General features: G+C 27.3%; 1 protein-coding gene across 1 annotated transcript in view; it reads right to left on the reverse strand.

The window, feature by feature from the left end:
* Positions 1-16,717, reverse strand: part of LOC145673574 (uncharacterized) — a 38,140-nt gene that overhangs the window by 20,208 nt on the left and 1,215 nt on the right. The window contains exon 2 of the mRNA XM_081743415.1: positions 528-706. Within this exon, the coding sequence (XP_081599541.1) occupies positions 528-706 (179 nt within the window). The remainder of the gene's footprint in view (positions 1-527; positions 707-16,717) is intronic.

Consider the following 16,717-nt stretch of genomic DNA (forward strand, 5'->3'; position numbering starts at 1 on the left):
AGTTGGCCTATGGGCTTTGGGTTCTATCATGTACAGAAAATATTCTGTATATATTTTGTCATGTACAGAAAATATTCCCTAAATATTTTGTCATGCACAGAAACTATTCTCTAAATATTTTCTGTGATGTACAAAAAAATATTCACTAAATATATTCTGTCATGTAAAGAAAATATTTTGGCATATGTAGGAAAATATTGTCTGCGTTATTGGTAAATAATTTTAAAATATTCCATGAGAAACATTTTAAAAACCATTCCGTTAACATTGTATAAAACATTTCAAATACCTTTTCAGTAATGTTTGGAAATCGTACAGGAAACATTTATTGGAAAACTTTTCTAACGGCGTATAAAATATTTCTACAACGTTTTTGAGTGTATTCAGAGAATATTTTCAGTATTATGTGGAAAATGTTTTCAACAACATATGGAATATATTTCCTTAAGGGAAGTAGGATACATTTTCTGAAGGAAAATGATGACACGTTTTAGAAACGTTTTGAAAATATTTCATTGCTGTGTGGGGTGAATTGAGTTTCCAATTCACTTTCAGCGATGAATGTTGTGATGCACATTAGACCGTCTTCAACAGCTTGTGCTGGCAACAGAGGTAAGCACAGGAACATCTTGATTGCTGTCTGTGCATTTTTGTTTATTTTCAACATCTCTCCCATTCCCAGGTTTCTGCTTTTGCGAATCAGTGCCTAGAAGGAAATAATATTTTGTAATCTAATATTGCCATACTTAAATTAATTAAAGTACAAAGTAAAGCACAAAGTACCTTAAAACTTGTGTTTTCCGTTCATTTCGTTTTAAGGCTATATATATATATATTAGTTCTAATATTTCTGCATTTGTGGTGTATTAGCTCGGATTTTCTACTTTGATTTTTTTTTTAAAGAAGGAAGTATTTTGATTCACTATAAATTACTATATTTGACTATTGCTATTAGAAGCTGTATTGTGCACATTTTACGTGCATCCAAAATTTTAGATGAATTTCTATTAAGAAACCGTTCATCTCTGTTAATTTGCTCACACGTGGTATAGCCTAATTCTATGCGACTGATATCGGCAAGTACATTGTTCACTTTCATAGTAAATGAATAACTAATGTGATTCACGTAAATGTACAGTTTAAGCAATTGTCCTAAATTGCAGGTACGAAACATATGACAACAGAATCTGTAAGAAAGACATCAAACAATGAAAACATCTAATATAGACATATGACAAGCTGTGTCTTTGAAGAGAAATTCCTTTCCCAAAATTTATACATATTTATACTTCTATTTGCTACAACCCTTTGAATTTTTCACATTTTGAAGCAAATTACTTCTGACAAACAAAATTAATTGCTTTATTATTTTTTTTGTGATCAAATTTGGTTTGATGGGGAGACAATAGGTTAACCTGTTAACCTCCCTACGTAATTACTTGTATTACGTCAATACGCGTTGCGATCAAACGATAATTGTTGGCGATCAAACACGATCAAACAACGATGAAACGATCTGACCCAATTCCGATCTAATTTGGTTCGATGGGGGCCTAACAGGTTAACCTGTTGTCTCCCCATCAAACAAACCTGTTAACATTTTAGCCCCCTATGTAATTACTTATATTACGTCAATACGCGTGGCGATCAAACGATAATTGTTGGCGATCAAACGATCTGGTTTAATACCAATCAAATTTGCTTACATATGGCTGGGGGGGAGTAGGGGTGGGGTGGGGATTCTGCGCCACTTCATCATTTCCAATAACAATCTAGCACACCATCAATAATAATAGCGCACCCCTAATAACAATAGCGCATCCCCCTACCTTCAAATAACTTCTAAACTATTCCTAATAATTTCTACCGCACTCCCTATTTCCCAAATAACTTCTATCACCATATCAAATAACTTCTATCTTACTCATAATAACTTATAATGCATTCTATCACTAAATCTAGTTATAAAAATCATTAAATCTGGTTATAACCGGTTCTGACTTCAGAAATCATTAAATCTGGTTACGAAAAAAATCATTAAATCTGGTTATAAAAATCACTAAATCTAGTTACAAAAATAAAAAATCACTAAATCTAGTTACAAAAATAAAAATCACTAAATCTGGTTATAACCGGTTTTGACTTCAAACATCACTAAATCTGGTTACAAAAATCTGGTTATAACGGGTTTTGACTTCAAAAATCACTAAATTTGGTTACAAAAAATCACTAAATCTAGTTACAAAGACAAAAAATCACTAAATCTAACGACATTTAACAAGAATGAACAATTGCATTTTAAACTATGATACATACTCTTTAAATGTCGTTTGAATTATCAAAATCGGATAAAAAATAACGAATTTAGCATTTTGCCGCCTGTATTTATACAACCCAACACATAAGGTTTGTGCACACACACACATTTACAATTCAGTTTGCTTGAGAGAGGCAACAGCATACATGTATGTATTTAGATTTATATAGCCTCTCTCTTTTTCTTTCTTTCTTTCTTAGCATGGGAACGTGACTTGCTTACATCATCATACACTCATCCACACTCACATTCTCTTCAATCAACCGGAGCAGCAACAACATATTTTCTTTCTTTTTAGTAATCAAGCAGTATATGGGAGCGTAGTAATAACAACACCAAAACTGTCACGTTACAACTAAAACTAAGAAGTTTAAAACTTTTTCGATTGTGAAGAGAAGAAATTGTAGCTATATAACGTGACAATGTAACGTGATGATTTTTACCTTCACGTGACAAACAGGGCTGGAAACTAATTATTTTTATCATGTTTTTCCAGAAATGTTAAAATTATGAATTAAGCTCTGAAACTATTATAAATGAACTAGTACCAAATAAGGTAAATATGATATTTTTTTGGAAACGATAACCAACCCTGAATTCAATGGCGGCTCATGAGGGAAAATATCTCCAGATCGTTATAACATCGTTGTTTATTAACCGATTTTCAAAATTCAAACGACAAATGAATACTAATAACATAACCAATTTTTTAAAATGCATAGATGGTTACATAACCCAAAGGATACTTTTCCCTTTTTCAATATCTCCACAAAATTTCAACAAATCGAAAAAATAAAAATACTGCCATAAATCAAATAAAATTATAAGACTTTTTTAAAGAATAATATTTTCCCGAAAACTCAAAAATAAACCCGTAAAAAATTCCCGAAATTTTGAACTTGCTATAAAATCGTCAAATATTAACCGATTTTCAAAATACAAACGGTAAATGGTTTCTATTTTCTTATATTTTTTTTCTAACGCGTCACTGGTTGTCTATGTCTAAGGATAAAATTATAAAAAATCAAAAATCTTCACTATGTAAGAATGTATTAAGGAAATGTAAACAGGACATAAATACTAGACTACAAAACAATTATTTTCATGCATTACTGGTTGCCTATGTCTAAGGATAAAATTACAAAAACAACTTTTATGACTTAAAAATATAAATTTTACCTAAAACTAAACTATACATAAAAGTTAATTAAATATGACCTAAAAATAAACTAAACTATACATAAAAGTTAATTAAATATGACCTAAAAATAAACTAAACTTTACATAAAAGTTAATTAAATATGACCTAAAAATAAACTATACATAAAAGTTAATTAAATATGACCTAAAACTAAACTATTCATAAAAGTTAATTAAATATGATCTAAAAATAAACTAAACTATACATAAAAGTTAATTAAATATGACCTAAAAATAAACTAAACTATACATAAAAGTTAATTAAATATGACCTAAAACTAAACTATACATAAAAGTTAATTAAATATGACCTAAAAATAAACTAAACTATACATAAAAGTTAATTAAATATGACCTAAAACTAAACTACACATAAAAGTTAATTAAATATGACCTAAAACTAAACTACACATAAAAGTTAATTAATATGACCTAAAACTAAACTACACATAAAAATTAATTAATATGACCTAAAACTAAACTACACATAAATACATTTTAACTATATCTTATAATGCCCCCAAGCTAATGTACTTATACCACCCTCTAGTATATATCTTTTATCATCATTTGAATCTAATGCTAACTTATTTACAGCTATGGTATATACATCATGCTTACAACTTCGAATTAGATTTATATTTTTGTATGTTTTCACATCATTGAATAGAGTTTGCTTATAATCATCAAATTGTAACTCTTTTGATACTACACATTTTGTTATTCCTTTTGCTTTTTTCTTCTCTTTATTTTCAACTTTAAAGGCATACATCTTTGATCTTAACCCAATAAATTCTGTCATTATTTTACCATTGTTTTCATCCTTCATCTTTCCTAATACTTTTTTGTTTACTAATGGTATTCCATATTGATTATCCTTTCCATATTCACTTGTATCAAATAAATCAGCCATTTCTTTTAAGTCTTTGTAGAAATCATCTGTATTAATTTCATATATAAAACTATCAGTATCCATATAACATAAGCCTATATCAATATCATATTTAGGTTTCATAATGTTGTAATGGAAGTCATACATTAATAGTTTTGACAAATCTAGCACACTCATACCAACATATATAGGTTTGTTGAAGGTCAGTTTTTCTTTTTTCATATGTATCGCACACAAATCTTCAGTAAATATTGTTCTATAATCGAAGTTCGGTTTCGCTATTAACTTTTCCACCCTCATTGGATCACATTCTAAGGTAATAGATGGTCTCTTTCTAATGTTTTCCATTGTTTTACCAAATACGCTATTGTTCATTAACTTGTAAAAATCTTTCTCGAAATCATTCTTAGCTTTTGTTCTCATATTTGTATTTAGATCAATATATTCCTTTAACCAGTTTGATTGCTTGAACTCCAATATTCTATGAATTTTCTTTAATATCATCCCAAGTGACATATATAGTTTTAAGTTTCTGTAGTGAATAACTTATCTTTCTTTATTGTAAAGCGTTGTTAATAATTTTGAATGTTTCGATCCTGGTGGACACATATTTTCTGGAGCTAATGGCAGATCTGTATGTTTATCATGTTAGTATTCTGGATATTCTAAATCAACTTCTAATATGTAGCCAGTTTCTGAATCATCTGGAATATTCATTATGTTCATGTAAGGTTGAACCCATTTAAAGTCTTTGTAAGGCATGTACTGACTCATAGCCCATCCATATAAATTATTTGCATCTAGATAAGCTAAATAATTTGAAGGTTCGTCTTTGTTATAATTTTCCATATACTTATTATTTGCTTTTACATATCTCTTACTACATTGTGAAATTCCACCTCTTATACCTTTTTCTATCATTAATATTTTGTCATAGTCAGTTAACATTTCTAGTTTGATCTTAGTCATCTTTAACATTGAATCCCACGATAAACCAGGAGCAGTGAAATACCAAGCAGGATCTAAACCATATGCTTTTAAACACACATCTCTAAAACTTTCAAATACATCAGCTAATATTAATACATCTGTTTTGTTATAAAGTTCTGTATATTCACCTAGATTTTTAATATTGAATAACTTCCAAACATTTTTCGCATGCTCATAATCTTCATCACTGATGTGGTTGTTAGTAAGTTTATTAAAGAACATTTCTTTTGAAGGTAGTTTTGTTTCTTCTAATCTTTCAATTGAGTCAATATAATCATATGGGTACACACCTTTTTTAATTACTAAATCTAACAAATCATTAGGGAAGTACTTTGACGTTTCTCTATATTGTTCTTTTGTAAGGTTGTTTGCTAGTTCTGCTAAACTCCTTGGCATAAACCTAAATGAATCTAGAAATCGAAAATTAATTCTATTCTTTTTATCAACCTTCACATATTTTGAGTATGTTATATATTTTTCCTCATTATTTGCAATTAGTTTTATTTCATTCTTATCATAAGCAAGTTCTTTAACAAACAGGTGAGTATCATAACCACTTAAGTTGTGAATAAATACTGGAATAAAATTAGGATTTCGATAGCTTAAGTTACAATAACTGTGAGCTGCACCTCTAAACTTTCCAGTTAAATGATCATGATCTCTTACTTTTGCTTTATTTATATTTATATTTTTCAAACATTTACCTAATTCATGTTTCCATTCTTCTAATTTTTCAACCATGCTATCATTATTTTTAGCAAATTGTATTTTCTTATTTAACATATTTATTTGTTTTTCAATTGCTGGTGGTAAATCATTCAAGTTTCTCTCACATATATGACAACTATTGGAATTATTATATATCTCGTTCTCATCTTTAGTTAGACCATTCATTTCAACTCTTTTGTTATATATTTTCTTTATTTCTATTGCTTCTTGTTTTAACTTCTCCACAAACACCTTTGCAGCATCTAAACCAATATAACTAACAGGACTTTTATACACACCATTTGAGTATTTAATATAATAACAGAAACTCATTGGTAAATGCTTTTGATACTTCACAGTTTTAGAACAATTATGGTCTATTTCCATTTTACATAACAAACATTCAAAATCGGCATATATCGTAAATGGTACTCTAAATGATCTATTATAATTTTGGAACTGTATTTGATTATCATATGGTTTTGGAAGTTCTATTCTAACAGATTCATGCTCCTTACAATATAGTTCATGTTCTTGTAATTGTATCTCATTTCTAAAATGTCTTGTTAAACACCTATCACAAAAGTATAATTTTTCCTTATGCTTTGTTACTTGACTTCTTATTAATCTTGATAAATCCTTTATCCAACAAAAGTGATCATTATTTTCATCTTTTACATATAATAAATTGATGTGTTTATCCTGCTTATTTTTTGTGATTTGAAGTGGGTATATATTATATTCATCATCATAGATATACACGTTAATGGATATGTTACTTCTTTTTTCAAACTTTACTATATCTTTTAATTGTACAGGAAATTCAATACCCTTACAATATTTCTCTTGTAATTCATCCACAATTTCTGTATAGTTTGAAGGTCGTTGAGGATGTGATTGGTGATCTATAGGTTTTAAATAACATGCAATAGAATATAAGAAACATTTATTATCTTTATTTTGAACATTAATCACTGCTTTTTTATCTTTAATTGGTTTAGGAAGGTCAATATAGGAAGAAGCTCGTAATGGTACATATTTATTTAATCTGATTTCTAAATATTTAATTTGATGTAATGACCATCCTGAACCTCTTCCTTGAAATTCCTCCATCTCTCTACATAGTTTTTGTTTAGCATTGGTTATATATTCATCTAAGTCAGTTGATTGTAATATTCTCTCATTCATAGTTTTAAAATTGCGTTCTTGTACTTCTTTATCTTTAATATAATCACAAATGAATACAAGGTTGACTTTTAATGGGTGATGCTTTAATTCTTCCTTGATTTTATTAATAACTACTTTCCCACTTATATTTAAAAACTTCACCGGATCCTTATATCCTCCTATGTTTTCGATTGTGATAGTTTGTAATCGTTTCTGTATTGCTGTTTCCTTTGTTTGTACTTTAATTGGTATTCGTTGTGGTTTGGATTCTTCAAAAACATCTTGTTTAAATGGAAATATGTTTCTAATTTGTGATCTGTTTTGTTCATCTTCATATTTTATAATACGGTCAATAAGTTCAGCCTTTCTCAATTTAGAATAACCTTTTATCCCCTTCCTTTTACAATGGTTTTTTAGTTCATCAACTTTCATTGTGTATATAACTTTCAATTCATCTGGTTCATTTTGGTATTGTTCGATTTTTTTGATTAATTCACTCTTATTTAAATAACTATAGCCGCGGATTTTTTTGACTTTACATATTTGTTTTAGTTTTGTAATTGACATCTCCTTCATCTCCTCACCAGTAAAATTAACATTATTCATACTCATTTTATATGGAAAAACACTGTATCGTAATTTTATATTCACTAAATTTTTTAATTCATTTTCATAATATTTTTATACCAACATTAGCATACTTATTTTTCTAATACAGCTGTTAATGTCGACATAAAAAAAATGATACAGTGTTTTTCCATATAATAACACACCTTATATGAAAAAACACTGTATCGTTTTTTATATTCACCAGATTTTTAAATTCATTTTCATAATATTTTTTATGTTTAAACAAATTAAATTACACTACAACATTTATAATATTATATTATTTTTATTTATTTAATTATTATGCAAATTATTAAATCCTAACCATTTAATAAACTCTAATTATTTAATTATTATGCAAATTATTTATTTAATTATTATGCAAATTATTTATTTAATTATTGTGCAAATTATTTATTTAATTATTATGCAAATTATTAAACCCTAACCATTTAATAAACACTTTATTACCTTTTATGAAAATATTTATAAAAGTTAAACACATTAAATTACACTACAACATTTATAATATTATATTATGCAAATTATTAAACCCTAACCATTTAATAAACTCTAATTATTCAATTATTATTCAAATTATTTATTTAATTATTGTGCAAATTATTAAACCCTAACAATTTAATAAACCCTAATTATTTAATTATTATGTAAATTATTAAACCCTAACCATTTAATAAACCCTAATTATTTAACAAACACTTTATTACCTTGTATGAAAATATTCATAAAAGTTAAACACATTAAATTTACACTACAACATTTTCTTTATCTATACAACTATTATGCGAATTATCAAACCCTAACCATTTAACAAACACTTTATTACCATTCTTTCTCAATATTTTTTCAATCAAATACTCATCCTTATATTTAGTTTTCAATAATTCTGGTTCATAAAATCTTTCTTTAACTTCTTCATTGTTTAAATCTTTAAGTTTATATGTTGGTGGATTAGATGGTATAACCTCATTAATAACAAACACTTCTGTTGACCAATTTGGTGTATAACCTTTTTCAAACAAACCTTTAAATTTACTTATACGAACATAATCACCAATCTTATACTTTAACTTAACAGACTTATATTCTTTCTTATACACTTTTTTCAATATCGTATGCTCATTTTTCTTATTCACTTCTACAGGTTTCATACCAATTGTTCTATGTACTTTGTTATTATATTCATCAACCAAACCTTGCAATATTTCTAACCACTTATAATTACCTTGAACAGTAAATTTCTTCCACATATTTTGTTTAAGTGTTTTGTTAAATCTTTCAACAACAGAAGCTTTTTTACCACTATATGTTGAGTAATGATTGATATTGTTTTTTCCCATCAAATCTTCAAATTCTTTATTGTAAAACTCTTTACCTTGATCTGTTTGTAAATTAATAGGTTTGCTTACTTTTAACACTGATTCAAATGCTTCTGTAACATTCTTCCCACTCTTATCTTTAACAGGAATAGCAAATGCATATTTTGAAAACACATCTATAATCATTAGCAAATACTTATACCCTTTATTGATTTTGGAAATACCTTTTAACACACCACTATCCATTTCCACAAGATCTGCTTGCCATAAATCATCTATACCTTTAACAATAACACTTAACCTAGGATAATTTTTTCTAGATGGTTTATGAATTTCTTCTATAATATCTTCTCTAATACCTTCACCTTCATATAGTCAATCACGCTTTTTAATGAATTGAGATTTATTAGTACCACATACAACACATATACCTTTCTTAATATATCTCCCTTTCTTTGTTTGTTCTATTCTAATGTTATCTTTTTTTGTATCTGTTGATTTCTTACACTTAACACAATACATCATACTATTTATTATATGGAAAATTATTAACCTCAATCTATAATTCAAACACTATATCAACTAACAACATAATTCTAAAGATCGGCCTAATTCAAACTATAATTCAAGCATATGTTTGTTTGATGCTGTTGCCGATATTTGATGATTAATACTATAATTAACGGGTGTCGATATTTGATGTTTAATACTATAATTAATGTGGGTTGTTGATTAATATTATAATTAATGCTGTTGTTGGTATTTGTTGATTAATACTATAATTGATCATGAACTTCAATCTATAATTCAATCTATAATCAATCTATATAATAACTTCTACAATTCAAACACTGTTCATCTATATAATTTAATCAATATAACATTCTATAACTTAGTCTATAATTCAAACAATAATTCAATCTATATAACAATTTATAATTCATCTGTATAATTCAATTTAGAATGTTGTTATATAGATTGAATTAAAATGTTATATATATATGGATTGAATTAGAATGTTATATAGATTGAATATAGCAAATGGTTTTATGAAAGTTCTCTTTCTATATACATAATAACTTGCAATGGTTGCCCTTCTTCCATAGCTGAATTCTTATTTGCTTGAAACATAATTATATCACCCTTTTTAATGTTTACAGGTAAATTTTCAATCAAAGTATCACCTAAATATATTTCTAGAAAGTATTTATCCAAACTTAATTCCATGTGCATTATTTTACCATTATAGAGAAATTTATAACCAGTAGAAAGATTAAATATTCTAAAAATTGGTTCCTTAACATTTTTAACTCTCAATCGACATATTAGGGGTATAGTTTCTTTCTGCATAATCAATTTAGTAGTATCCATCCTAATCTTTTGAAAATCATCTTTCTTTATATATGTGTCTTGTAATGTTTTTAATACATCTTCAAATTTGTTTCTCTCACCTTCCAATTGACTATTAACATTACTATTTATTAAATCTAGCTGTTGTAAAGTTACTACATCATGTTGGTCAATTGCATCACTTATATTAACAAGTCTTTTGTTTTTGAAATCAACCCATGTTATATTATTTGATGTATAAACTTCACTTACATGATTGAGGTTTGTAGTCCTCGTTTTAGTATTACCAAATATATCCATATTTATTATATAATAATTTGAGTTATTTAAAAGCAAGTAAAACAGTTATACGAGCTCCACCAAAATCAATCAAATCACCATTCTCATCTTTAATTGAAACTTTGAAATTATTAAATTTATTGTGATGTATTGGGAAAAATGTCTTTTCATTAGGTTCATATATAATTGGTTCTCTAAACTCTGCATTTGTTCTAAATGTTGCAATTAAGTCTGTTTCGTTGTGTGTTGTATCATTGTGTTTTAAAATCATACCTTCTGCTAAATCACAGTGAATATTTATAGTATCAAACGGATGAAACCTTGGCACCTTATCTCCAACATGTTCTGTGTTTCTAACCAAGTTTTTATCACTAAAACCTAATACAGTGTTAATGGTGTCAAAGGTTATATTACACGGTTCGCTAAATATTTTAACTCTATTTTTCTCTCTGTCCTCAGTAAATTTAATATTTTTAAAAGTATCACCAGTGTATGGAAGATTTGATTTAATATATTCTTCTAACTCTTTTAAATTATATTGACCAGGTTGAACTATAAGTTGTTTTGCAATATTAGAATAGCCAGGAAAATTACAAATCGTTAATTTGTTGTTCTTTTCTGTAATGTTTGGAGTTAAGTATGTTGTGTAAAATCCTGCAACAGCTACTTCTAAATCGTTTTCAAATGGATAATGCAACGACATGTTTAATACAGATGAATAACCGTTTAAATTAAATACCTTCATTTATTATATAATAAATAACTAATATGGATAATTGGGATATTAAAGTAAGGTTAACAGAAGAAACGGCGAAGAGTAAGAGGAATGGAGAGTTGTTACCTGATGAAATAAGATGTTTAATAGTTGGGCCTAGTGGTTGTGGTAAAACGACGTTAATGATTGATAATTTTTTGTTAGCACCTAAATGGTTAAAATATGCAAATGTTTATATATATTCTAAAAGTTTAAATCAACCTAAATACCAACACTTAATACAACTTTTTCGAGATATAAAACGTAATATTAAAGATACAATAGCAATAATAAAAGGAAACAATGAAGAGATAATTCCATTAGATGAATGTGAGGACTATTCTGTGGTAGTATTTGATGATTTCATATTAGAAGAACAAAATCACGTTAGAGAATATTTTACTCGAGGTCGTCATAAGGGTTTGAACTGTTTCTATCTTGGACAAACATATTCTAAAGTGCCAAAACAATTAATTAGGGACAACTTAAACTTTCTTTGTATATTTAGACAGGACAATGTAAATTTAAAACATATATATGATGAATTTGTTGCATCTGATATGTCGTTTGAAAAATTACAATCATTATATAATAAGTGTTGGAGTGAAGAATATGGTTTCTTAACAATTGATATGACTAGGAAGGTGAACAATGGTATATATAGAAATAAAATTAAAGAATTTCTAAAAGTGTAAACTAAACGTATATGAATGTAGGTGAACGTATATGTTATTTTATGTTATGTTATGTTATGTTATGTTATATTATGTTATATTATGTTATGTTATGTTATATTATGTTATATTATGTTATATTATGTTATGTTATGTTATGTTATAATATATTATGTTATGTTATGTTATATTATGTTATGTTATATTATGTTATGTTATGTTTTTATTTTTTTTATTTCTTCTTTATATAATAAATGGATGTTAATAAAGCTAAGAAGTATATTAAGTTAAAAGAAGAACTTATTAAAAGATTTAAGGAAATTAAACAAAGTAATCGAAGTAAGTATGAAAAATTTAAAGAACAAGATCAGCCTGTTATTGATGCAATTAAAGATTTAGGGAAAGATATATCAAAAGTAGCAGAAGAAAATAAAAATCTAATTTAAGAGTTAGTTCCAGTTGTACATAAAAGTGCTAGAGTGGATTCAAGCTTATTAGAAACACCACCTATGTATGTTAGTCCTATAAATGAAAGTGATACGCCTATAACAGAAGAAATAAAACACATGAAAAAACAAATTAAATATAAAGTAGAAGGAATAGAATCTTTAGCAACAACTCATTTGGGTAAAATTGCCTCAAGATATTATGCAACTAGAGATGATAAAAGTTTTGGAATACAGCCATATGATGAAGATGGGAAAATTGTACATATGATAGGAAATGCGGAAGTTAAAATTCATGGTGATGATTTAGTTATTAATAATCGACATTATACAGGAACAGAAGGTTTATGGGAATTATTGACAAAAACAAATTATAATGATGATGATCTAGAAAAATATAAACAAATAGTAATTGATTCTAGTGTTGCATTTCATAATAATGATCCAAGTACAAGAAAACAAAAATCTAGTAAAGGTAAAAAATATAAAGAGATTATCAAACCTATTTGGGATAAATATATAAAACCAACAACACCTTCAAAAAATACCCCAAAATCTGGAGAAGGAATAAAGGTATATAACGAATTATCAAAAGAATACATATGGATGGATGATGTGAGAAAACTGATTGATCGCTTGATTGTTATTGATGGGGAAGAAAAATCTGGAAATGATAACTTTTATAATGAGAAAGTAGGTATTATGGATATGATTAATTCTAAACTCGCACAATTCATACCTAATGATCCAAAAGGTATAGGTAATTTGATAAAGATATTGAATACACTGCCACCAAAATTTTGGAATAGTGAAAAGTATGGAAAAGGGTTAATGAATAAAATTTTAAACATGAAAGGAATTCCAGAGTTACATATACCAGGTTATGAATTTTGCGGACCTTTTACTAAGTTACAAGAAAGATTAGAAAGAGGTGATAAAGGTATAAATGCATTAGACGAAGCTTGTAAAGAACATGATATATACTATAGGGATAATAAGAATACAGAATTAAGACATATTGCAGATAAGGAATTAGAAAATAAAGCTTGGGAAAGAGTTTTAGCTAAAGATGCTAATTTAATAACTGAAAAATTGCCTGCTCTTGGGACTGCTTTAGTGATGAATACAAAAGTAAGATTTGGTTTAGGTTTAAAAGTAACAAAAGTAAGATTTGGTTTAGGTTTATATGTACTTTTTATGGAAATTTTTCATAACAAGCTTTTAATTATATAACAAATATGCAGTTAAAAGGTTTTACTTTTACTATTCCCAATCAGGAACTTAAACAATTAAATATAGATCACATTTTAACTAACAAACAACTCAAACAAAAACAAGCAAAACTAAGTAAAGGACAATGTATGTCTCTATCTCTTTCTATACCACAACTTAAGAAAATAAACAAAGAAATGAAGACAAATGATAATAAAGTTCATTATGGTGGTTTTATATTTACTATTCCTACGATTTTAGCTTTAATAGGTGCTTTAGGTTCTGTTGCTGGAGGTGCGGCTGCTATTGTTAAGACTGTAGATGATGCAAAAAAGAATAAAATGGAATTAGAGGAACAAAAGCGACATAACTTAGCAATGGAAGAAAAACAAGGTGGTAAGATTTCAAAAAACGTAAACTCCAAAACAGTAAAGAAAAAGAAAAAATTAAACCTTTAAATAATTTAGACCTAATACAACTTGTTAAAAAACTTAAGATAAGAAACTTTAGAGGTGTTTTTATGAGTGATGAATTGCCTAAACATCCAAGGAAGAATGAGTGTGGTATTGTTAATTTTGATACGTCTAAAAATATAGGAACGCATTAGATTTGTTATTGGAAAAAAGGAAATAGAAAGTATGTGTTTGATTCATTTGGAGGTAATCCACCAAAAACACTCGTAAAATATCTTGGTCATAATATAGAGTACAATAGCAGTCGTATACAACATTTTAACGAGGTAATTTGTGGACATTTATGCATTACAGTGTTAAAAATGTTTACAGATGGGTATAGTTTTTCAGAAATTATTAGTCAGGTGAATAGGAATAAGGATATTTGGACAAGTTATATTTAAGTTTTTATGGGTTTAATTCATATAACGATTACAAATATTTTTTTTAATAATAAATATGGATAAGATAGAATCATATGAATTACAATCCTTTAAACCTAATCAAAAAACAATCGAGAATTTAAATAAGCCAAACAGGTCTATTGAATTTGATATTGACGTGGGTGATGGCTTTATACATCCTTATTATGCCGATATTTATGTAACTTTTGAAATTAGAGGTAGAGATGGTGATGGAGTCCAATAACTTATTAATAATTTCTTCCCACATTTGTTTTCTCAAATTCGAATTAGTAAGCATGGACAGATATTGGATATTATTGATTATCCTGGTTTAACTTCAACAGCTGTAAACACATGTACGATTTAAAAACCAGAGGCAAAGCACTATGATGAATGTGGATGGGAAGGAATTACGTGGGCAAGAACAGATGAAGAAATAGTGTTTTTGCTAAGACTTTTGCCAGGATTTTGTTCAGATTTTAAAGATATTATGTGGAAGGGAGGTTTGAAATATACATTTAAAAGAAGTGGTTCTGATGATAATGCATTTGCTATTTGGAAAACAAAAAAGCAGGATGGAACATATGAGAATGATCAACCGCATCCAGGTAAAGTTAAGATTACAAATATGGAGTTAAGAATGCCTATTGTTAATTATGAACCTAACTATGCCACTTTGTTAAGATCTAATATGTTAAAAGAAGGTAAGATTCCTATTTCATTCAACACGTATCAATGTTTGCAGAAATCAGTTAGTGGCAAATATTTAGAATTCGATTTAACCACACAATTTTACTCAAGTGAATTTGATATGCCTAATTTCGTAATTGCCTTTTTCCAAACAAATAGGAATGATAATCAAGAAAGAGATTCAAGCTATTTTGATCATTGTAAAGTTCAGAATATCCATTTTCCTAATTCTAGAAATGAATCTTTCCCATTAGAATCTTTAAACTTAGATTTTGCAAAACATAAGTATTTGAAAGTTTATGAAATGTATACGGTATATAAGCGAGCTACAATTGGAAATACTGAGATGTTTTATTATCCTAAAGAGTTTTTAAAAAATAGACCGATGTTCGTAATTAACACAAGCAAGCATAAATCAGTAACTGTAAGTGATAGAACTAATTTGAAACTGACTGTTAATTTTGAAAGCGATGTATCAGATAAAACAATTTGCTATGTTGTTATGATTGGTAAGTAAAATTTAGAGTATGATGTTGAGAAAGAAAAAATAATTGAGAAGATATAAATCAATTATATGTTTATTAGATTTGTTTAGTTTGTAAGTGTTTTTATGATATTATCATAAAAACTTATTTAATAAAATGACTATTCCAGATAACATTCCACGTGAGAATTTAATTGTGTTAATTGAAGATACTATATTAAATCTTGAGAAGTTATTAATGAAAAACAAAAGGAAGTTCAAGAGAATAAAATGTGTTTATATTACTCTTATTACGTTATCAATTCTATTATCAGCTTCTACAGGGTTCATCAATGTATTTATTCCTGTTACAGTGTATTCAATTATTACAACTGCATTTGCTTCGGCTTCTGCTGTTATAACTCGTTTATCTAGACGGTTTAATATAGCTTCAAAGAAAGAATATTATAAAAATATGGTGAATCGAATTCGGTTGTTTAAAGATGAGCTTAATGTAATTAAGCTCATGAATGGTGAATTAACAGATGAAAATGTAAGAGATATTGTTAACAGAATCAATGACATACTTAATGAAATTCGAAACTATTAGAAACTGATTTTTAAAAAGTTTTAATATAATAAATACGATGGCGAGTCATATTGAACTTTTAAATAAACTTGGAAGTCTTGAACAAAAACAGGTTATTGGATTAAGAGAATTAGAATTAAATACAGAATATAAGATTGTGAAAATGGAAAAGATTAAAACT

Source organism: Thermobia domestica, chromosome 16 (assembly GCF_964235325.1).
Source record: "Thermobia domestica chromosome 16, izTheDome1.hap1.1, whole genome shotgun sequence".
NCBI lineage: Eukaryota > Metazoa > Arthropoda > Insecta > Zygentoma > Lepismatidae > Thermobia > Thermobia domestica.